The sequence below is a fragment of the Ooceraea biroi genome, chromosome 10, assembly GCF_003672135.1.
Source record: "Ooceraea biroi isolate clonal line C1 chromosome 10, Obir_v5.4, whole genome shotgun sequence".
NCBI lineage: Eukaryota > Metazoa > Arthropoda > Insecta > Hymenoptera > Formicidae > Ooceraea > Ooceraea biroi.
Window position 1 is genome coordinate 876,089 of NC_039515.1, and position 19,713 is coordinate 895,801.

The 19,713-nt window shown below is 37.3% G+C and overlaps 2 protein-coding genes and 2 long non-coding RNA genes across 5 annotated transcripts; 3 read left to right on the plus strand and 1 right to left on the minus strand.

Moving 5' to 3' along the window:
• The first annotated feature begins 1,585 nt into the window (after positions 1 to 1,585).
• Positions 1,586 to 4,437, plus strand: LOC105279645 (zinc finger protein 862-like). Its single transcript, XM_026973229.1, has 2 exons — positions 1,586 to 1,786; positions 1,929 to 4,437. Exon 2 carries the CDS (start codon positions 2,205 to 2,207, stop codon positions 3,165 to 3,167), a length of 963 nt encoding a protein of 320 aa, XP_026829030.1. The 5' UTR covers positions 1,586 to 1,786; positions 1,929 to 2,204; the 3' UTR covers positions 3,168 to 4,437.
• Positions 4,438 to 7,186: 2,749 nt separating this feature from the next.
• LOC105285778 lies at positions 7,187 to 8,836 on the plus strand. Its single transcript, XR_895128.2, has 2 exons — positions 7,187 to 8,078; positions 8,245 to 8,836. It is a non-coding gene; the product is annotated as an uncharacterized LOC105285778 (long non-coding RNA).
• A 4,083-nt stretch (positions 8,837 to 12,919) lies between these two features.
• On the minus strand, positions 12,920 to 18,844 carry LOC105285777 (ankyrin-3). Of its 2 annotated transcripts, XM_011350257.3 has the most exons (6): positions 18,392 to 18,442; positions 16,661 to 16,713; positions 15,897 to 16,240; positions 15,468 to 15,708; positions 15,017 to 15,260; positions 12,920 to 14,525 (listed from the first exon to the last, which is right to left on the minus strand). In XM_011350257.3, the coding sequence occupies exons 3-6, from the start codon at positions 16,238 to 16,240 to the stop codon at positions 13,972 to 13,974; spliced, it is 1,383 nt and encodes a 460-aa protein (XP_011348559.2). In that variant the 5' UTR covers positions 16,661 to 16,713; positions 18,392 to 18,442; the 3' UTR covers positions 12,920 to 13,971. The 2 variants fall into 2 exon arrangements, with proteins under 2 accessions (XP_011348559.2, XP_011348558.2); XM_011350256.2 differs by lacking the exon at positions 16,661 to 16,713 and having other exon boundaries at positions 18,392 to 18,844.
• LOC105285775 lies at positions 18,667 to 18,996 on the plus strand. Its single transcript, XR_895127.2, has 2 exons — positions 18,667 to 18,764; positions 18,838 to 18,996. It is a non-coding gene; the product is annotated as an uncharacterized LOC105285775 (long non-coding RNA).
• Positions 18,997 to 19,713: the final 717 nt, after the last annotated feature.

Genomic DNA, 19,713 nt, shown 5'->3' on the forward strand with positions numbered 1-19,713 from the left:
TAGATGCTCAGAAACAGTTAATCAAGCACCCAGAATCGCGAGAGCCTAGGGGACTCGCGTAAATCAAGCACCTCGAATCGCGAGAGGCTAGGGGACTCGCGTTAATCAAGCACACCAAAGGGAACAGATACCTATTACGTCCATGCCGTTGTTCCTGGGCAGCGCTAAAAGTAGGATAGTTGATAGAACGGTACACTTTGGGTAATGCAAATGCCGGCAGTACTGTAACTTGTAGTTCGCATAACTCGAATAATATTTAACGACAAAATACTTTATTATAGCGTTTTGAAAAGCTCTCGAGGGTAAGCTACAAGACTGTATAATGAGAAATAAAGAGATCCATTAAAAAAAAGTTAACCTTCACATAACCTTGACAGGTGCACCCAAGGTCAAATCAGTGGCAGCATCTTATGTCCCCCTTGAAGTCATAAAACTTTCGTAAGAAACATTTTTCGATACAAGTACTTTGGAACGCTGTAACTCACTGAAAAATGGTCCAATTGCAAAAAACAAAAAACCGTTGTATTCGTTTCATTATCAGCTACAACTTTCAATTAGAGAGAAAAATCAACTTCCATTTTAAAAAATGGCCGCCATGATGAAATCTCTAAATTGGCGCCATCTACAATTAAATTGATAATGCTATCATCTTGCCCCCTTCGACCAAACGACTTTTGTCTGAAACATTTTTCGATACAAGATTTGGTTTTCGAGAAAAATCAATGCGTTACTTAAAATGACTCACCCTGTATATAAGTAATCTGCCAACATTATTTCGATAATATGCGATAATGTTGTATGCGGTAATGCACACAGTGTTATTTCCTTTTTGTTACAACAAAAAGTTGCAACGGAAAGTACAAATGACAAAACATTTAAAACAAATGTTTTATATACAGGGTGTCCGGTAACTCACGGCTCAACGCTCGTGAGTGGATAAAGCGGACTGAACTGAGTGGAAAAGTGCTATACCATTTTGCAATTTTCACAATAGTTAACAAGTTATTAATTATTAAAAATCGTGCTATTAGTCCGGCCTACCGCCGAATGCAAGCGCGCGGCGAGATGCGACCGCCTAGCGATCGAGTGCCTAGCGATCGTAGTGGCAATGGCTAGGCATGCCATTTGTAATAAACAACTTCGATCGCTAGGCGGTCGCATCTCGCCGCGCACTTGCATTCGGCGGTAGGCCGGACTAATATAGCGATTTTTAATAATTAATAACTCGTTAACTATTGTGAAAATTGCAAAATGGTATAGGACTTTTCCACTCAGTTCAGTCCTCTTTATCCACTTACGAGCGTTGAGTCGTGAGTTACCGGACACCCTAAATATATATATTAATGAAGTGTGCATTACCACATACAACATTACCGCATATTATTGAAATAATGTTGGGAAATTGCTTACAGTCCACTTGACGATCCAAATGCTTCAGAGTTTTGAAGCGCACACGTTTTCCCGACATGTCGGTAATTCTCAAGTCTGTCGGTGATGTCGCTAGCGGACGGTCGCTGTAACGAGAGCTAGTGAAAAAATAGTTCACTAGCAACTCCAGGATCCCCTTAAGGGTGCGCGTTCCCATCTCATCGGCGAGGTAGAAAACGTGGAGCGCTGCAGTAGTCCCAATTCATCGTCGTTGCAATGAGCTTCCGTTATAGAATATAGAGCGCAAGTAGAGGAGGGGGCTGGAGAGTATATCACGGAGTGACTTATTCGTCATGTGACGGAGAACGCTTTTTCGAGGCACTTTCGTGGTGTGCCGTCCTGTTTCTTCTGCGGCTGGGTATGCGATACGATGACCAGTTATCGGGATGTTCATGCATGTCGAAAAATCGAACGTTGAGCGAGGGTGGCTCGGTGCAGGATACGTGGTTGCGCGGCATGCGCCGCACATGCGTTAAAATCTAGTATCCTTTTTCATGGAGGCGTTGAGTTGGGATCCTGCGTGCCGTGCGGCGGGCTTTGTTGGTACGCCTGGCAGGGCTTGCCGTCAGTGTTGTCAGCCGGGCCGCGGTTCTCGGTCATGCGCAGTAGAAACGACCGTTACCCAGCGACGTATGCTATAGCATTCTAATGGGTACGGTCCCCAGTTTTGGCGGGCTTAGTGGAGCGGCGCGAAATAAGAAGAAAGAAGAAGAAGCGATACAAGAAGAAATCCAAAAGATAAGTCTCTATTATTATAAATAATACTTTTTTTAATTATGGAAAATCGTAACGTTGGAAAAGGAGCAATAAAGAAATGTAGGTCTTTTCAGAAATCGTGGTTAGATAATAATAATTTTAAAGGATGGTTGGCTCCTCATCCTGTAGAAGATTCAGCAATTTGTATTGTATGTAATAAAACTATGAGATGTTGCAAAACGGATATAACTCGACATTCACAGACGGTCAGACATATCGAAGAAATAGCTTCGCAAAATTTTGACAAGAATGATAATAATAATAATGATTTAACACATAGAAACAAAGTTAAACGCGCGGAAATTAAGTTAGCAGCTTTTTTTGCAGAACATAATGTAGCTTTTCTTACCGCGGATTATTTAGTACCTTTATTAAAAAATATATGTATCGACTCTGAAATTGTACAAGATATTGCACTGTCCCGAAATAAATGTGCAAGCATTGTCAAAAACGTTATTGCTAAACGCGAAACGGAACAACTCATCGAAATTTTAAAAAATCGGAAATTTTCTATTTTAATTGATGAGAGTACGGATATTACTGATAATAAATTTATGTGCATCCTGGTTCAATACGTTTGTCCTTCAGACAAAAAAGTTAAAACTCAATTATTAGACTTGCTCTCTTTAGATAGTACAGATTGTTCCGCGATAAAAATTTTTAATATATTTACAAATATGTTGAATAACTACAATATTCCTATACAAAATATCATCGGAATGGCATCTGATAATGCTTCTGTCATGATAGGATGCAATAATTCTTTTATGTCTTATTTAAAACAGAAAGTACCAGAATTAGTTGTGTTAAATTGTGTTTGCCATTCCTCCGCGCTAATAGCCAGTAAAGCTTGTACTAGATTACCTTCTTCTTGTGAACAATTAATTAGAGCAGTAGCTACATACATTTCGGGAAGTGCAAAGAGATGTGCAATTTTAAGAGAGTTTCAAAATTTTTTCGAAGTTGAAAATCATAAAATTTAAAAATTATCAAATACTAGATGGCTGTGCTTACATAAATGTGTTGTTAGGCTCCTCGAAAATTGGCAAGTTCTAAAACAATTTTTCATTTTAGAAACCGCGGAAAATAAATCAAAAAATGCAGAAATAATTTTACAATATTTACAAAGTGATTCCATTAAGGCATACCTGTTATTCTTAAAATATTCTCTGAATTTTTTAAATAATTTTAATGCCTTATTTCAATCGCGTTCTGTTACAATACATAAATTATTTGAAACTAGCCATCAATTAATCAATTTGGACAAAATTTCATAAATTATAATGCTTTGAAAAATATTTCCACTTTAGATGTAGATAACGAAGAAAACATTCAACCTTTAGATAGCATATATGTCGGACCCGAATGTGAATGTCTTTTGCAAACGTTTTCTGTACAATCCATGCATGATATTAGATTAACGTGTTTAGAGTTTTATAAAACGGCAGTTCGCGAAATGCTAAATCGTTTACCATATAATGACATGTTTTTTGAACAATTAGCTTTTTTAGATCCTAAAATTGCTCTTTTTTATGAAGGCAGAACGCGAATTAAAGATTTATCTTATATTGCCACGCGACTAAATTATAATGACATAACACAGTTAGCTTTCGAATGGAGAATTCTGCCATCTCTTTTTAATGATGAACAAAAAAAGCAATTAGCTTCATTAGAAATTGACGAAATGTGGAAAAATATAGTTGAATATAAAAATTGCGATGGTGAGAAACAATTTAAATATTTAGAGTCATTTGTGCAAATAGTTCTTTCTTTTCCACATTCTAATGCCAAAGCCGAGAGAATTTTTTCAATAGTTACAGATGTAAAATGTAAAAAGAGAAATAGATTATCTAACGATAATATGTCCGCGATTTGTATTGCAAGATCTAGTTTTCAAACTAAAGGTATTAATTGCATTAACTTTAAAGTAGATTCAAGGCATTTCGAACTGCACGAATCGCAAAATTTATATGGGGAGCAAAGCACATCTCATAGTTCTTAATATATTATTTATTTTTTATTCTGTTTACTTAATATTTGTTGCATTCGTATAGTTATTGAATTTATTTTTTATTATTTTGTACAACCCATATAGTCTTCCATCTTTGTTTTTCTATATTCTAGTCTAAATTATTATTAATGTAGTATTTATTTTTCAGGAAGTATCATATTTGATTTCAAACGTGCAATAATTATATTTATATTAAATTAAATTAAAAAATTATATTTATTAAGTGCGCAATAAATGTGATTTTAGTATTATATTGTGATAAGTGTAATAATTGTGATATTAATTTTGTACTGTAATGTTAATTTAAGTTTTTAACCAAAGAAAATATGTGCAATATTGTATTCAAAAGGAATTTATTTTATTTAAAAGTATTGGTTTATTTTTAGTTTATTTATGTACAATTATTATATATAGTAATTTAAGATTTGTCTAATTTTAAGTATTTATTAATATTAATGCTTTTTATATAAGTACAATATATATGTATAATTTTTATGTTTATTTTTATGTTAAGAATACTGGTAAGGTTTTTGGCAGTTTCCCTTACCCACGCAACAAATGTTGGTATTCCATGATCTGCCAAATAAACCATCTATTTTGTTCTTTTAAAAAAATGTATTTTATTTTACAAATTATCTTGTTTTCCTGCCTCCTTCAACTTTTTTGCTATTTTTATTAAATACTATGTTTAGCAAAATTTTATGTATGAGATAACCATGTGTACTCACATGTATTTATATATGTATATGTGTGTGTGTGTTGTATATATTTAAATATTTTAGAGCATTTAGTAGGGCGAATATCGACATATCTTTTTTACTCCTTTAGATACGTCACTGACATGATTCGTACTGCGCATGACCGAGAACCGCGGCCCGGCTGACAACACAATGCCGTGGGGCGGGTCGCCTCCATTTGCACACGGAACGATTGCACACGCAATATTGCACACGTTGTATTGCACACTGTTCTATTGGACACAGCACGATTGTACACCGCAAGATTGGCCACCGCACGATTGCGCACGCACGTTGCACGATTGGACACCGCACGATTGGACACTGCACGGATAAACTTCCGAAAAGCTCCCACACCCGATTTACATATCCTTTGGTGAAAATGCTTGAAATGACTCAAAATGAATACCCTTAAATGGATTTTTACCGACAAGAAGGATAAAGGCTTAAAAAGTTGAAACTAATATTACTCCTTTGCAAGACGAAGCAACCCAATCCTGTTTTTTATTTTGCAAAGTACATGCGTGGATACAATGTATTCCGCCCCCCTGCGGGGGTTCCACTTCCAAAAAAATCTAACCTAACCCAACCCATTCCCTATTTTTTATTTTGCAAAGTACATGCGTGGATACAGTAGGTCTGTTCTTTTTAGCTGCACTGCTGAACTAGTGCAATACGTTAAAGTGAGACAAGTATATTTTTTCTCACTCTAACTTATTGCACCAGTTCAGCAGTGCAGCTAAAAAGAACAGACCTAGTGTGTTCCGCCCCCCTGCGGGGGGCACCACTTCTAAATAATCTAACCTAACCCAACCCATCCCCTGTTTTTTTATTTTGCAAAGTACATGCGTGGATACAGTGTGTCTGATATGTCTTTATTTTCCGTACCGTACAACATACATCCGAGATACACAATAAACACATTAGAAGTTCATGTAGAAATATATAATGATCCATAGAAAACCGTACATCTACAGAAATCCAGCTGAAAATATTTAATCACTACATATTACTTTATTTGAACTTTTTATGCCTTTATCCTTCTTGTCGGTAAAAATCCATTTCAGGGTATTCATTTTGAGTCATTTCAAGCATTTTCACCAAAGGATATGTAAATCGGATGTGGGAGCTTTTCGGAACCCAGGTAGCATAAAAATCCAAAAGACATCGCAAACACATCCTTTAGATATCTTTTAATAAAAGATATCTAAAGGATGTGTTTGCGATGTCTTTTGGATTTTTATGCTACCTGGGAACTTTATCCGTGCAGTGTCCAATCGTGCGGTGTCTAATAGTGCGGTGTCCAATCGTGCAATGTGCGTACGCAATTGTGCAGTGACCAATCGTGCGGTGTACAATCGTGCTGTGTCCAATAGAACAGTGTGCAATACAACGTGTGCAATCGTGCAGTGTGCAATCGTTCCGTGTGCAAACGGGATACGCCCCCGTGGGGCGCGTGGGGTCTCAGCTATGTCGTAAATTTAAGGGGATGCTGGAGTTGCTAGTGAACTATTTTTTCACTATAGCGATAGTGATTGCAGTTTCGAAAATTCTCTTTATTGCTTGTGCAGAATAAAAAATCCTTTTCCACAAATGAAGTATAGATAGAAAGAAAGTCCGCTCTACAGGACTTTATATTCAAAATGGAAAAAAGTTAAAAACTTGCATTTGTCTTTTCTAACTTTTTTCCATTTTGAATGGGTGCTTTCCATTAACGACACAGTGCGACACAGAGTATCATTCTATCTTCTTTCAATACCAGTGAACAACAAAGATAGAATGATATTCTGTGTCGCACTGTGTCGTTAATGGAAAGCAAGATCCGTAGATGAATGGCGGACGGTATAGAGGTCTTCGCACTTACTTATTAGCATTGGCCCCAAAATGGCGGCCACTACCTTGCAGCTGTTTCTTTGCCGGAGCTATCAGTTTAAGAAGAGGTTAAGAGTAGATAAGAATTGTTCATGAAAGTTAATATGAGTGAAATAAGATGGAAAAATAATAAAATAACAGTGTTTGGAAAATAAGATGAACATAATGAATTATTTATAAAAGTTATTATAATTTATTACAATGGTTTAAAACAACGTAACTGTTAAAATTCACAAAGTATTATAATTTATCGCATAGTATTATCACATAGTTGTATTGCAATTATGTATAATGTATCATATTATATTATATTATGTATTATAAAAATAAACAAAACATAAAATATAAGTAAGTATTAACTAAAATTATGTTTTCAAACATACAATACATATTATTAAGTTATATAATAATGATACTACACAAATATATTTTTGCCTACTTATTCTATTTGCCACTGCAAATGTTTAACTACAATTTTAAAACCTAGTACACCAACATAATAAACCTCGATACTTATTATATCTTAATTAGTTCAGCTACAGGGATAATTCGTCGACACACCTGGCCAGTTTTATTGAAATTAAGGTATCAATCGTTTCGACTATAGATTATGGTCCTCCTGAAGTGAATAGAAAGAATATTATATAGATCTTACAGAATATTCAAAGGTGATGACACTTTTGTTGGCATAACCTCTGAATATTTTGTAAGAACCATGTAATATTCTTTCTGTTCACTTGAGAAGGACCAAATTTATGGTCGAAACGTTATGATATCTTAATTTAATTATAATTTATATCAGATTATAAATACCTCACATAACTTTGAATTCTCTTTTGGCTGTACACCACATTGTTTAGTTCAAATGTTCTTACGTTGTATATCTTTCGAAAATCTAAAAAGGCGGAATCCCTGTTCTGAACGATTTTGACACTTCTTTGCACAACAGCTTATCATATTTAATATCTGTTTGCACTAACTGTAGTGCATACTACATTACAGTCAATTAAAGTGAGAAACAAAATATATCTGTCTCACTCCGTCGACCCAAAATGGCGGCCGTGCGAAGACCTTCCCTAATGTGCGTCGTTTGCTCATCTACGGACCTTGATGGAAAGCACCCAATATAAAGTCCTGTAGAGCGGACTTTCTTTCTATCTATACTTCATTTGTGGAAAAGGAGTTTTTATTCTGCACGAGCAATAAAGAGAATTTTCGAAACTGCAATTACCATCGCTATAGTGACAGATCAGCTGTAATTTTCGGTCGGTACTGTAAGTCCATATATTGTAACTGCTGGCCGGATGGCGATGCCAAGGCCCTCTCTTTTTATACAATAAAAAAAACATGGCCGACGATCAAATCCCCCTCCTCACCATTGCTTCACCCCCTTATTTACGTCATAAAGTATACAGTGCATGATAAAGTTGCTTTTTTCAGGTTGTAGAAATTCCAAACTCGGAATTGCATTCTGAAACGGAAACATGCATTCCAGAAGAAACTAAATCATTTGAAAGTAAAGATATTACGAAAATTATGAAAGAAGCAGAGGAACGTTTTCGAAAAAATGCACTGTTTTTTGTAAATGATGAAACTTTCGAATATTTTTACCGTATGGAATTAATAATGCGAAAATACTTACCATATTGTAAAAATACTGCATGCAATTTTTTGCGTTTTTATTTAAATAAAATGAAAGACATAACTTGTACTATAAAAGATTGCCATAATTTGCCTCTTAAAATTAAGAAGCGTTTTATTTTATATCGAATGCGTATATCCTGTAAGCGAAGAGAATTGCACAGTCAACAGTACAGCAGCAAAACGATGGCAATGCATCATGCTGTTAGATAATATTAGCGCTTTATATAAAAAGTTATAAATAATTTTATTATTATATAGCATTTTAAGTATAAGAAATATAATATATGTCAGCGTTTTTATACTATTTATAATAATAAATTGAATGCTTTCATCCAGAAGCATGCGTACAGAAGCATTCAAATTTAATAATAAAAAGTTTTCGGAATAATAGAATGACTTGTTATTGTTGTATACCTGAATGATAATTAACTTTTAAATATTAAATCACACACACACACACACACACACACACACATCCAAGGAAATGGAAATAATTTTTTATGGTACACGTGTGTGTGTGCGCGTGCGTGCGTGTGTGCGTGCGTGCGTACGTGTGTAAGGTATTTATGTACATGTGTGTATTTTGTTTTTTCTTAGTCGTGCAAGAATTTATAACATTGTGCTGTAGTCATTTCAATAAATACAATCTTTATACTATCATTATTGATGCATACTTTGAGTTGCAGAAACGATTTGCCACATTGTCAGAATCATTGTTTGCCGCAAATACTAAGACATGTAAAATGGTATTTTTTGTTACATAACATGTCATGTTGAATGCATTTACATTTTCATTGTGAATATTTCTTTTGCTGAGTTAATATTTATATATGTCAAATTTAAATGAGGTTTTTAAGCATACACAAACTGCGTGTATAAACTATTGTTATACTAATACAATAACAAACAATTGAAAAATAAGATATTTTATAATCTCGTCGTTTTTGTATAAAAAAATTAATTTATAGTTTGTTCTTCCGATATTTCTTCTTAACTATTTTTAAAACGTATGTGCTTTCCCGCTACATTCTGATTGGTCCCGCCATTTTTAGGGCAAGCGGATATAAACTAATGAAAAGCGGTCAATGAATGGCCAGACTCTGTATTCTAGGGACACTAGACTTAACCATACCTGTCTTTCAAAACGAGTCAAAGCAACGTTTAAACGCAGAATAAGATATGTATTTCACTTCACATTATCATTACTTTAATGTACCTTATTAGTTAATGTAAGCTCAAAAGTAAGTCCAATACTTTTTTTGTTTTAAATTAAATAGATACAAAAGGCTCAACAAAATCATCATATCCGGTTTTACCCTATGGCGGCACGTTGTCCGATCTCTGTTATAGGATCTCTAATTGTGTCACTGGCCGTATCGAACCCTTATGGGGATCGAGTGCCAAACAAAAAAAAGAAGAAGAAGATAGGATCTCTAAATGATCCCAATCGCACGCATCTGCACTTTGCATCGTTTACTTATTACGTGTTATTGCGGGAAAATTATTGCGCCAATCATCAATCAACGAATCACAACAGTCACGTGATTAACACTTTTGATTAACACTAGCGGTATCCATTTGCACAACGAACTGATTTCGGCAAATGAAACGTACAAAAATTACGGAATAATTGGACCAGAACTCTCAACGAACACGCTAATATGGGTGCTTTTCATTAACGACACAGTGCGACACAGGTATCATTCGGGCGTATCCCGTTTGCACACGGAACGATTGCACATCGCACGATTGCACACGCAATATTGCACACGTTGTATTGCACACTGTTCTATTGGACACAGAACGATTGTACACCGCACGATTGGCGGATAAACTTCCGAAAAGCTCCCACATCCGATTTACATATCCTTTGGTGAAAATGCTTGAAATGACTCAAAATGAATACCCTGAAATGGATTTTTACCGACAAGAAGGATAAAGGCATAAAAAGTTCAAATAAAGTAATATGTAGTGATTAAATATTTTCAGCTGGATTTCTGTAGATGTACGGTTTTCTATGGATCATTATATATTTCTACATGAACTTCTAATGTGTTTATTGTGTATCTCGGATGTATGTTGTACGGTACGGAAAATAAAGACATATCAGACACACTGTATCCACGCATGTACTTTGCAAAATAAAAAAACAGGGGATGGGTTGGGTTAGGTTAGATTATTTAGAAGTGGTGCCCCCCGCAGGGGGGCGGAACACACTAGGTCTGTTCTTTTTAGCTGCACTGCTGAACTGGTGCAATAAGTTAGAGTGAGAAAAATATACTTGTCTCACTTTAACGTATTGCACTAGTTCAGCAGTGCAGCTAAAAAGAACAGACCTACTGTATCCACGCATGTACTTTGCAAAATAAAAAATAGGGAATGGGTTGGGTTAGGTTAGATTTTTTTGGAAGTGGAACCCCCGCAGGGGGGCGGAATACATTGTATCCACGCATGTACTTTGCAAAATAAAAAACAGGATTGGGTTGCTTCGTCTTGCAAAGGAGTAATATTAGTTTCAACTTTTTAAGCCTTTATCCTTCTTGTCGGTAAAAATCCATTTAAGGGTATTCATTTTGAGTCATTTCAAGCATTTTCACCAAAGGATATGTAAATCGGGTGTGGGAGCTTTTCGGAAGTTTATCCGTGCAGTGTCCAATCGTGCGGTGTCCAATCGTGCAACGTGCGTGCGCAATCGTGCGGTGGCCAATCTTACGGTGTACAATCGTGCTGTGTCCAATAGAACAGTATGCAATACAACGTGTGCAATATTGCGTGTGCAATCGTTCCGTGTACAAATGGAGGCGACCCGTATTATTCTATCTTCTTTCAATACTAGTGAACAACAAAGATAGAATGATACTCTGTGTCGCACTGTGTCGTTAATGGAAAGCACCCTATAGGGTGCGTTCCGTTTCACGCATATGCGCGCATTTATCTATAATGAATGTTACGTATAATATATATAATGCGCGCACTGGGGGTAGGTAGCGCACGGAAAACATGGCGGATGCGCATGCGCATATGTTTGCTGCGTTCGGTGCAATGTTTTCCATTCACAACATTGATATCGCGAATAAATGACAATTTATCATCGCGGCATCTTAATTAACGCGTTACAACGATTACTGTCTGCAATTGATACTTACAACACACATTTGCGAGTGTTCCACTTTGATAAGCGAAATCCGTAAGGAATAATGGAACGGCCGACCTGCGATTCCGATGGATGCATTTCACTGAAACACGATACAAACTGATTGCGCATGCGCCGATCACATTCCAATGCAACCACTTGTAGTATTATTCCACTTTTGTTAGATATCACTTCAAAGATAATTTATTACCATGTTATTATCTTGATTCTTGTGTTGCAACGAAGATATAGTATTTTATTGGCAAAAATAATGCTTACGCAGATTCACGATACTCGCGTGAATAATTTAAAAATGCAAAATATACATAATATGAAATTAAATCAATTTCGAATGAATGTAGCGCGGCGGGAAACTAACATCATAATTGCGCAAATGGATGATTTTTCTCTCTTTTAAGGAAGTTATATATATGCTCAAAATTTACTTTTTATTACACATTTTCTCTATAAAATATCAACTTTACGGACTGCATAAATATCTGTTCTAATTATTTATTATATAAATGTCATTGATTAATTTATAGCAGCGCGAGCAAACAATATTAAACAATATTTACTTGCTTATATGATTCGCATTCAAAAAACTGGAAATTAATCCAAGATAAACGACAGATAAGCAACAGATAAAAGACGGTTTGATATAAAAATTCATATAAAAAATATTGTTTTTTGCAATCAATTTGCAATCAATACTTGCGACATGAATATTAAAAAATATTATTATAAAATGATATAATTAGATGCTTACAAAAGTTCATAATGATATTAAAGCCATCTTTCTTCTTTCTGAATCTTTCTCATTGCTTTGAAATGACAGGCTGCTGTTTACTCGTTAACTACAAGCTGCCCTGTAAGCTCTTTTAATGTTTGGGACGAGTTTTCGTTGAATAATGCTTTCAATTCGTTGTTCTCCATCTATTTGTCACCGTATGAACTTTTACATATATATACATATATGTATAAAATAAGGGTATATAAAAAATATATAAATATAAATATAAAAAATATAATATAAAAAATTGAAGAAAATTAAAGACAGCACAAGCCATTCCGATTTCCAGTCATCCACCTACGCTAATCGCTCGTAGCCATTAAGACCTCGCGAAGGTGCAAGAACTTTGAATTTCCTCATGAGCAAAGCGATTGCCAAAAGCTTGACGTAAGCCACGGTATTGAGGCTGCTATTTCGAGGATAGCGATAGCGTATGGACCTTTGTTGGGCTCACCAGCCAGCCAACACGCTGCACATCATGATCGCGCGCGCGGCCAAACATTCAATCTCATGTACAGCTCTCTAATGAAAGAATCAAAGAAGCGTTCTCATATGATTCTCCTTTATTTCTCCCTGTACATTGAGCGTATATATAATTATATATACAAAGGTACAAAAGTTCATCACTTTGTGCGTTGATTACCAGAGGGGAAAGTCTCTCTCGGTACTCATCTGATCAACGAAACAATTTTCTTGTATAATTCTCTCCAAAAAAATAATTCTAAAATATTTACGAGTTACCAAACAGTTCAGCGCAATGTTCAAGTTACAAGTCGAGTATTCGCGACAATACGCATGAAAAAATTTGGCACAAATCGATTGTCATCATCATGATATCCGTTCGCATGTTTGAGCAACGAATGTGTGTTCACTTTTATTGCAAACGATTATTTCCACACAAAGTAAAGAGAAAATACAATACATATAAAACATTTGGCGACTAGAACGGTGTGACACACGTATAAGTAAATTATATAAGTATAAGGATTATAGATCACGTTGCTCGTAAATCACGTTTATACGTAAAAGTAGAATGCTAAGTCTAAATAAGAGGATGGCGCCTCAACAGCCTCATTATTGTACTCATCGAATTTGACGTAGACTCGTATAGTATTTCGGATCTTCGACGATCTCTAAAAGCAGTCTTTGACAATGTCATCATACCCCTTAGCACACGAAAGAATTCAATCTCGCAAAATGGTACTTCTCAGCCTTTTTCATGTCAAGTCTACGATTCTTATGCAGTTGAAGCTCTAAGATGCAAAACAGCACTAAATAATATTTTTAAACTGCTTTTTTATACAGATTTAATTATACTATTATAATTTATATTTATAATTTAATATCATTGAGATATCAATATATAAATCATTATAATCATTCATAATATTAATAACTGTTACCAAAAACGATTTAAAAGGATCTTTTCTGCAGTTACTGCAATTCTGAGTGCTGTCCTGCATCCGGGTGCTTCAGTTATGCCCAAACGCCTAGGCCAGGCATGGAATATAAAAACTGGATCCTTTGCAATTTACCGTAAACTCAAGGAAGGAGATCTCGAGTAAATCCTTCTTTTATCACGAAAGCAAACTTTTCGCTAAAAAAAGTCATAGAGGAGGTAACGATGTAACGATTGCGGCAGCTGCAGCTTCCTTACGATCTTTGGTAGCCTAGTGCCGCACAACCTGCGGACTATCAGTCTCGCCTGATGGGTCAACGGTAAGGGGGTCCTGGCCGCCTCCATCACCAGAGCCTTCTGTGCGTCAGTCAGACTGCTGGACCGTCGTATCATACAGGGATCGAAGCTCTCCGCTGCCTCTAGCAATGCGCGCAGCAAGCGAGGCTTATCGGCCATGTTCTGCAGAGAATTCAGGATACCGTGCGGATCGCGAAATTGCGTCTTGATCACCACCCGGGCGCCGTATTTGAGCAGCAATGCGACTACTTCTACAGATGGATTCTCATTCGAAGCGACATACTCGGCGAGCACCGGTCGCAGCGCCGGCCCGTCGTCGCTGCGGATCACTAGGTTCGGATCGGCCCCACGTTCGAGCAGCATAGACAGAATCTCTAGCCGGTTCGGGATGTTGTCTGCGCACGCCACGTGCAGCGGCGAGCCGATAATCGGTGACGTGGCATTCACGTCCGCACCTGAATACCATCCAATACAACTTTTTAGATCGAATTATATTAACACAGACAGTAAATTAAAATTCGCGCTACCATTATTAAATTATTGTTTTAAAGTAAATCTGAGTCTAAAAGTAAATTTAAAAACTGATATTATGAATGGCTCTAACTTTTGCTTTGAATTTAGAAATACATTAGCTCTTTGAAAGTGTATAGCGTGAGATAAGTAATTTCATAAGTAACAAGTACCTGTATTTTCCTTTTCATTGGCAGCATTGCAACGAGAAACACATAGTTAAGAAATACTCTTGTACGTAAATACGTTGTTAATAAACATCGCTGAAAGAAACATTTGGCCGATGCGATCGCAAAGTCTATCTACGATTCGAAAGCCGCGAATCGATGCGACATCGCATATTCGGCACGCGACGACCTTCGAATGCCGCGCGATTCGGCCGTATGCCAGCCAGTTATTCGAACAACTGCGATATCGAGTCCCGATCATAACTCACCCGCTTCGAGCAGCATCTCAACGATCGATGGGTCTCCCTTGAGTATGGCCAAGTCCAAAGCGGTCGGTTTCTGATAGTCCGGCCCGAGATCCAGCCTAGCACCCTGCTTCAACAATAGATTTATCACCGCCGGGTCACCGCCGAGGATTGCGTAATGTATCACCGTGCGATAATCATGCCTGGCGTCCGCCATCGAGTTCACATCCGCGCCGTAGCTCAACAGCAGAAGCACCGAAGCTATGCCCTGCAACATTGGCAACAATCAACACCCCTGTAACTTGCAAAAGCGTACAAATAAGAATACATATTTATATAATCGAATACGGGATCAAAAAAATTGCATATAGAAATGCCATGTTGATAAATCTAGATCTAGGGAAAATCGAAACGATTTTAAAACTTTAGGAGAAGCAGAGCTTTGTGTCGGCTCCGAAGTGTTCCATCTCCTTACTTGCGGCAATCTGGCGGCCTTCATGAGAGGCGTCAGCCCAGCGCGATCCCGCGTGTTCGGTTGAGCGCCGAACGCCAGCAATAGTTCCATGCATTCCAGATCCAGGGGCGACACTAGATTAATTTCGGAGCCGAAGAAATATCTCTTATTCGGATTGGCGCCGGCCTCTAACAGAGTCCTCGCAACCTCGACGTGGCGATTCCGCAGCGCCAGTCGCAGCGGTTCATCACACAGCATGGTTCTATGAACGAAAACTATCGTTAGAAAAGGATAAAGAGTTCGAATAGGAAGCAACAAGTAAAACAACACGTATAGCGCTAATAAAAATCAACAATTAATTTATAATAATTGTAAACTTAAATGTCTTATTTCTTCGAAGCAACTGGTTCTTGCCAGTCTATCTATCAATAATGGAAGCTAGAACGACACCTGGGAAAGAGCTCTCCCGTATCCTGCCGATGATCCACCTTAGCGCCATATTTCAGCAGCAGTTTCACCAGGTCCAGGTAGCCGTGTTCAGCGGCGAGATGCAGCGCGGAGTAGCCACACTCGTCGGTAGCATCAATGTCGGCACCGCGCACCAGTAGAAGCTGTGCGGCTTCGGTGTAGCGCTGCCAGACTGCATAATGCAAGGGCCTGAGGCCCTGAGTGACCGGCTCGTTCGGTTTGGCACCGCAGGCGAGGAGGATGCGAATCTCATCGAGTGGCTGCAGCCGTATTATCGAGTCGGCCAGTTCCCGTTGCAACGGGTTGGCGATGCACTCGGTCGGCATCTACGTGGCACAACAGAAATGTTGATAGAAAATTTTAAAAAAAAGGGAAAGAGGGAGAAAGAAAGAAGAAAGATTACATAATGCGCACATTTCCTCAAAAGTTAGCAGACATTTATTTATTTTTTAGTTGATACTTATTTGTAATGAGATAATACTGGAACAATTATCGAGAAAGAAAGAGAGAGAGATGTGACTTAGTACATGATGAAGAAATCGCTCAATAAATTTGTTTGATTTATTATTATATATTCGAGAGATTCTGATTTAAATCGTGAACGTTGGAGAATTTTTATTGAATCTGAGATGGGACCCATGTCGGATTGAGGGATATATGTCTGAGAAAAATCTTACGCGAAAACGGAAGGATCACATGCACGACATGCATTAAAAACGGTGCATTTATTCGATGTTGATACGCACTTTAATATCGAGTCTGATTTGCCTTAAATGACGAGCACGAAAAAGCGACAAATCTGTAATATATAAACAAAGAAATTAATTATAAAAGAAATCGTAAAACTTACAATCTTGTAATATTAGGAAAGTCAAACAAGTACATCTATCTTCTTCTAATACCTAAGAAAGAGATTAGATTAACAGGTTCTATTAATTAATAATTGATAAAAAATGAACATGAATGAATAGCCGTATCGAAAAATTTTCTATTACTCTTTGTAGCTCTATAAGATTAAAAAAAAAATTGTTTTGTCAAGAATATAAAAATTGATTGTTACAAATTATAATAATTTCTAAATTATATTTTATATTAAATATTTTTTGTGGATTTTTAGGAAAGACCTCGATTCCAGATTCCGGACATGAGTGACAAATGATCACTGACGAATGTATTGAAACTGTTCAACGCGGCCGCGAAGATTTTCCTCCAACGATGATCCCACAATGAACCACAGACCGTTTCGTACAAGTTGGCTGACGATAAGTAAGTAACGCAATCACTACGCTCGCTGCTAGGAACTTCACTGACGCGCATCACGAGGCCGAAAACTCTGCCAAGAAAACGGCGCAATTTTGGCGATGATGCCGGAAGTCTCGTGGCGTCGTCGAGAATCACGCAGTCTGCGCCTCCGCGAAGGCACAGCGAGATCTACTTCGAATGGTACACGACTATTTAATATTTGGTATAAGACTATTTAGTATTTGTCTCCTAATTACACTTTGAATCAAGAATTTAATGCATTAATAATAATATTTATTCGTTCGTTTTTTCAAGTTTTAAAAGAGATTAACTGTCACGATTTATTCCGTCAAATTTTTAAAATATAAAATTTTTTAATTATTTATTTTATATGCGCATTATTAGTGTATTAAGTTTATATAGATTGTACATAATTGTTAATTTATAATTAATTCCTGAAGAATTATACGCAAATCGTGCGAACCTGTTATGATAATAAAAGTGCCTTTTGAATTTATATGTATCATATTTAATCTTAGATTTCTCACAAGATCAACATTGATCCGAGCGCGATCGGTGTAACGACGCAAAAGAGTCGAGAGATATTCATTGTCAATTTTCGCTGTACATCCAACTGATCTTGATTGATGCAAGATTGTTCAAATTGATACAAGAGCCTAATAACATCATAACTTGATGTTATATCGCAACTATCAATGACACAAAATAATATATTCCAAATTCTACAATCTGACACTTGTCATCCGAAATTGTATCAAGAGTTTTGTTAGAACCCTGCGAACTGTTATGAAATACTAACTTCTTCTTTAACATCTTAAATTATTAACGAATGAAAAAAGAAAAATTTTAATCCTCAGTTAATTTTAAATCTTTGCACAGTATCGATGCTACCAATGCTACTTGAAGAAATACTAGTTTTATTATTAAGTAACACATCAAGGCACCTGACACATCAAAGTTCCTCAACAATTTACCTTTCGATCTTGCATCAATCGGAAATCTCTCACCGCACCGAGCAGATTTATCTCGCAAAGACATCCTCTAGACAATTTGTCCACTGGCATCTAATTTGACTAATTTGACCGATCACAGTATTCGCGATATCAGCAATGAAGACCGACAAAAGTTGAACGTGCAAAACGAAGAACTATGACGACGACGATCGTCCATCCGCATCGTGAACTTTGACGTTTCCGCGCTTATTGTTTACTCACATCGAAGATTGTGCGATGCTCCAGCATGTAGGAACGATGTCACGAAAACTGCCTTCTTCGTCGGACAACCCGGTCCTATTTAAAGCTTCCGACGAAACGGCGCGACTCGCCACCCGAAAATAACACAAAGGGACGGCGCGGGAGTTTGCGCATTCAGTCTCTCCTTCTCTCTCCTGTCTCCTCCTCTGATCTCTTTATTCCACTTGTGACTGCTACGCAATTTTTGCCTAGCGCGTAAATACGCCACGCGAAGGGCCATACCTTCTTGCCTGCTGATCCGATGCTGCCGAACAAAAACGCGAACGTCATCGTCGACTGTATCCTTCGCTCGATCATTTCTCGAACGATTCACGAATTCTTTTGGTTTTATCACGTGAGTTTGTTTTGGGAGTAGTTTACAAATTGTTTTGGCGATCGACGTAAAAACGCATTTGGCGAAATTGTAGCGGTACCCGGTATTGTGCGTCGCAAACCCCAGCGAGTCCAACTTGAAGTCGTGTCTACCGCATAAAAGATTCCTACAATAATTCAAAGAACAATGTCGTCAGCATGTATGCCAGGAAACATCGCGTTTATATATCACACAATAAAAGAATTATATATAATCGTGTTGTACTTCTATCAATGAAACTAAAATCAGCGTTTCTGGAACCACCGTGCATCGCTCCGGCGCCACGCAGGAGGGATCTGTTTACAGACACAACAGTAGTAATAAATTTCTACCGTCAACGACAGCAAGAACAAATCAAGATGCGCAATAATAATAAAATGCGCGATAATCGAAGTGCGCTCAAGGCTTCAACAAGAAGACATGGTAATAATAGTGAGAACGATAAGAACAACGTCGCAACGAACATGTTAATAATTGTACAAATGCAATACATACTTGCACGAGGATAGTAGTGTGTATACAGGATGGTATACAATATATCCGCGCGACACGTGGCGATGTGTACGATGTACATGACCAAAGAGACGCACAAAAAGATCACGCCTGGTGTACTATAGTGGACTAACGAACTTCTCACTGCCGTTGTCCAAAACTACGTCTTTCGGAAAGTTCACTGATCCTCCGATCCGAAATTAAACTGAACCTGATTTCTCTGAATTTCCCCGACTCCGTCGCACTCAAGAACGTTCGTTCGGGACGGCGATATTAAGACCAAGGAGAGGATGCGAGGAGCGGCTTTTACCCTCAACGAGGGAGGAGCGAAGGATTTCCTTCAGGGGCAGGAGAAAATATCTCCTGCGAACAATCACAAAGGAACATCATGTAGAATAAAAATACGATACATCAAGCTTCAATCGGAGACGAAAGAAAT

Bases quoted from the DNA above. Each gene is read 5' to 3' on its own strand.
- LOC105279645 (XM_026973229.1), top strand. From the start codon at position 2,205: ATGGAAAATCGTAACGTTGGAAAAGGAGCAATAAAGAAATGTAGGTCT.
- LOC105285777 (XM_011350256.2), bottom strand. From the start codon at position 18,418: ATGCTGGAGCATCGCACAATCTTCGAT. The intron at 16,241-18,391 runs GTGAGTAAACAA...TGTGCCACGTAG, and splicing joins AGCATCGCACAATCTTCGAT to ATGCCGACCGAGTGCATCGC. The intron at 15,709-15,896 runs GTGTCGTTCTAG...TTTCGTTCATAG, and splicing joins ACGGGAGAGCTCTTTCCCAG to AACCATGCTGTGTGATGAAC.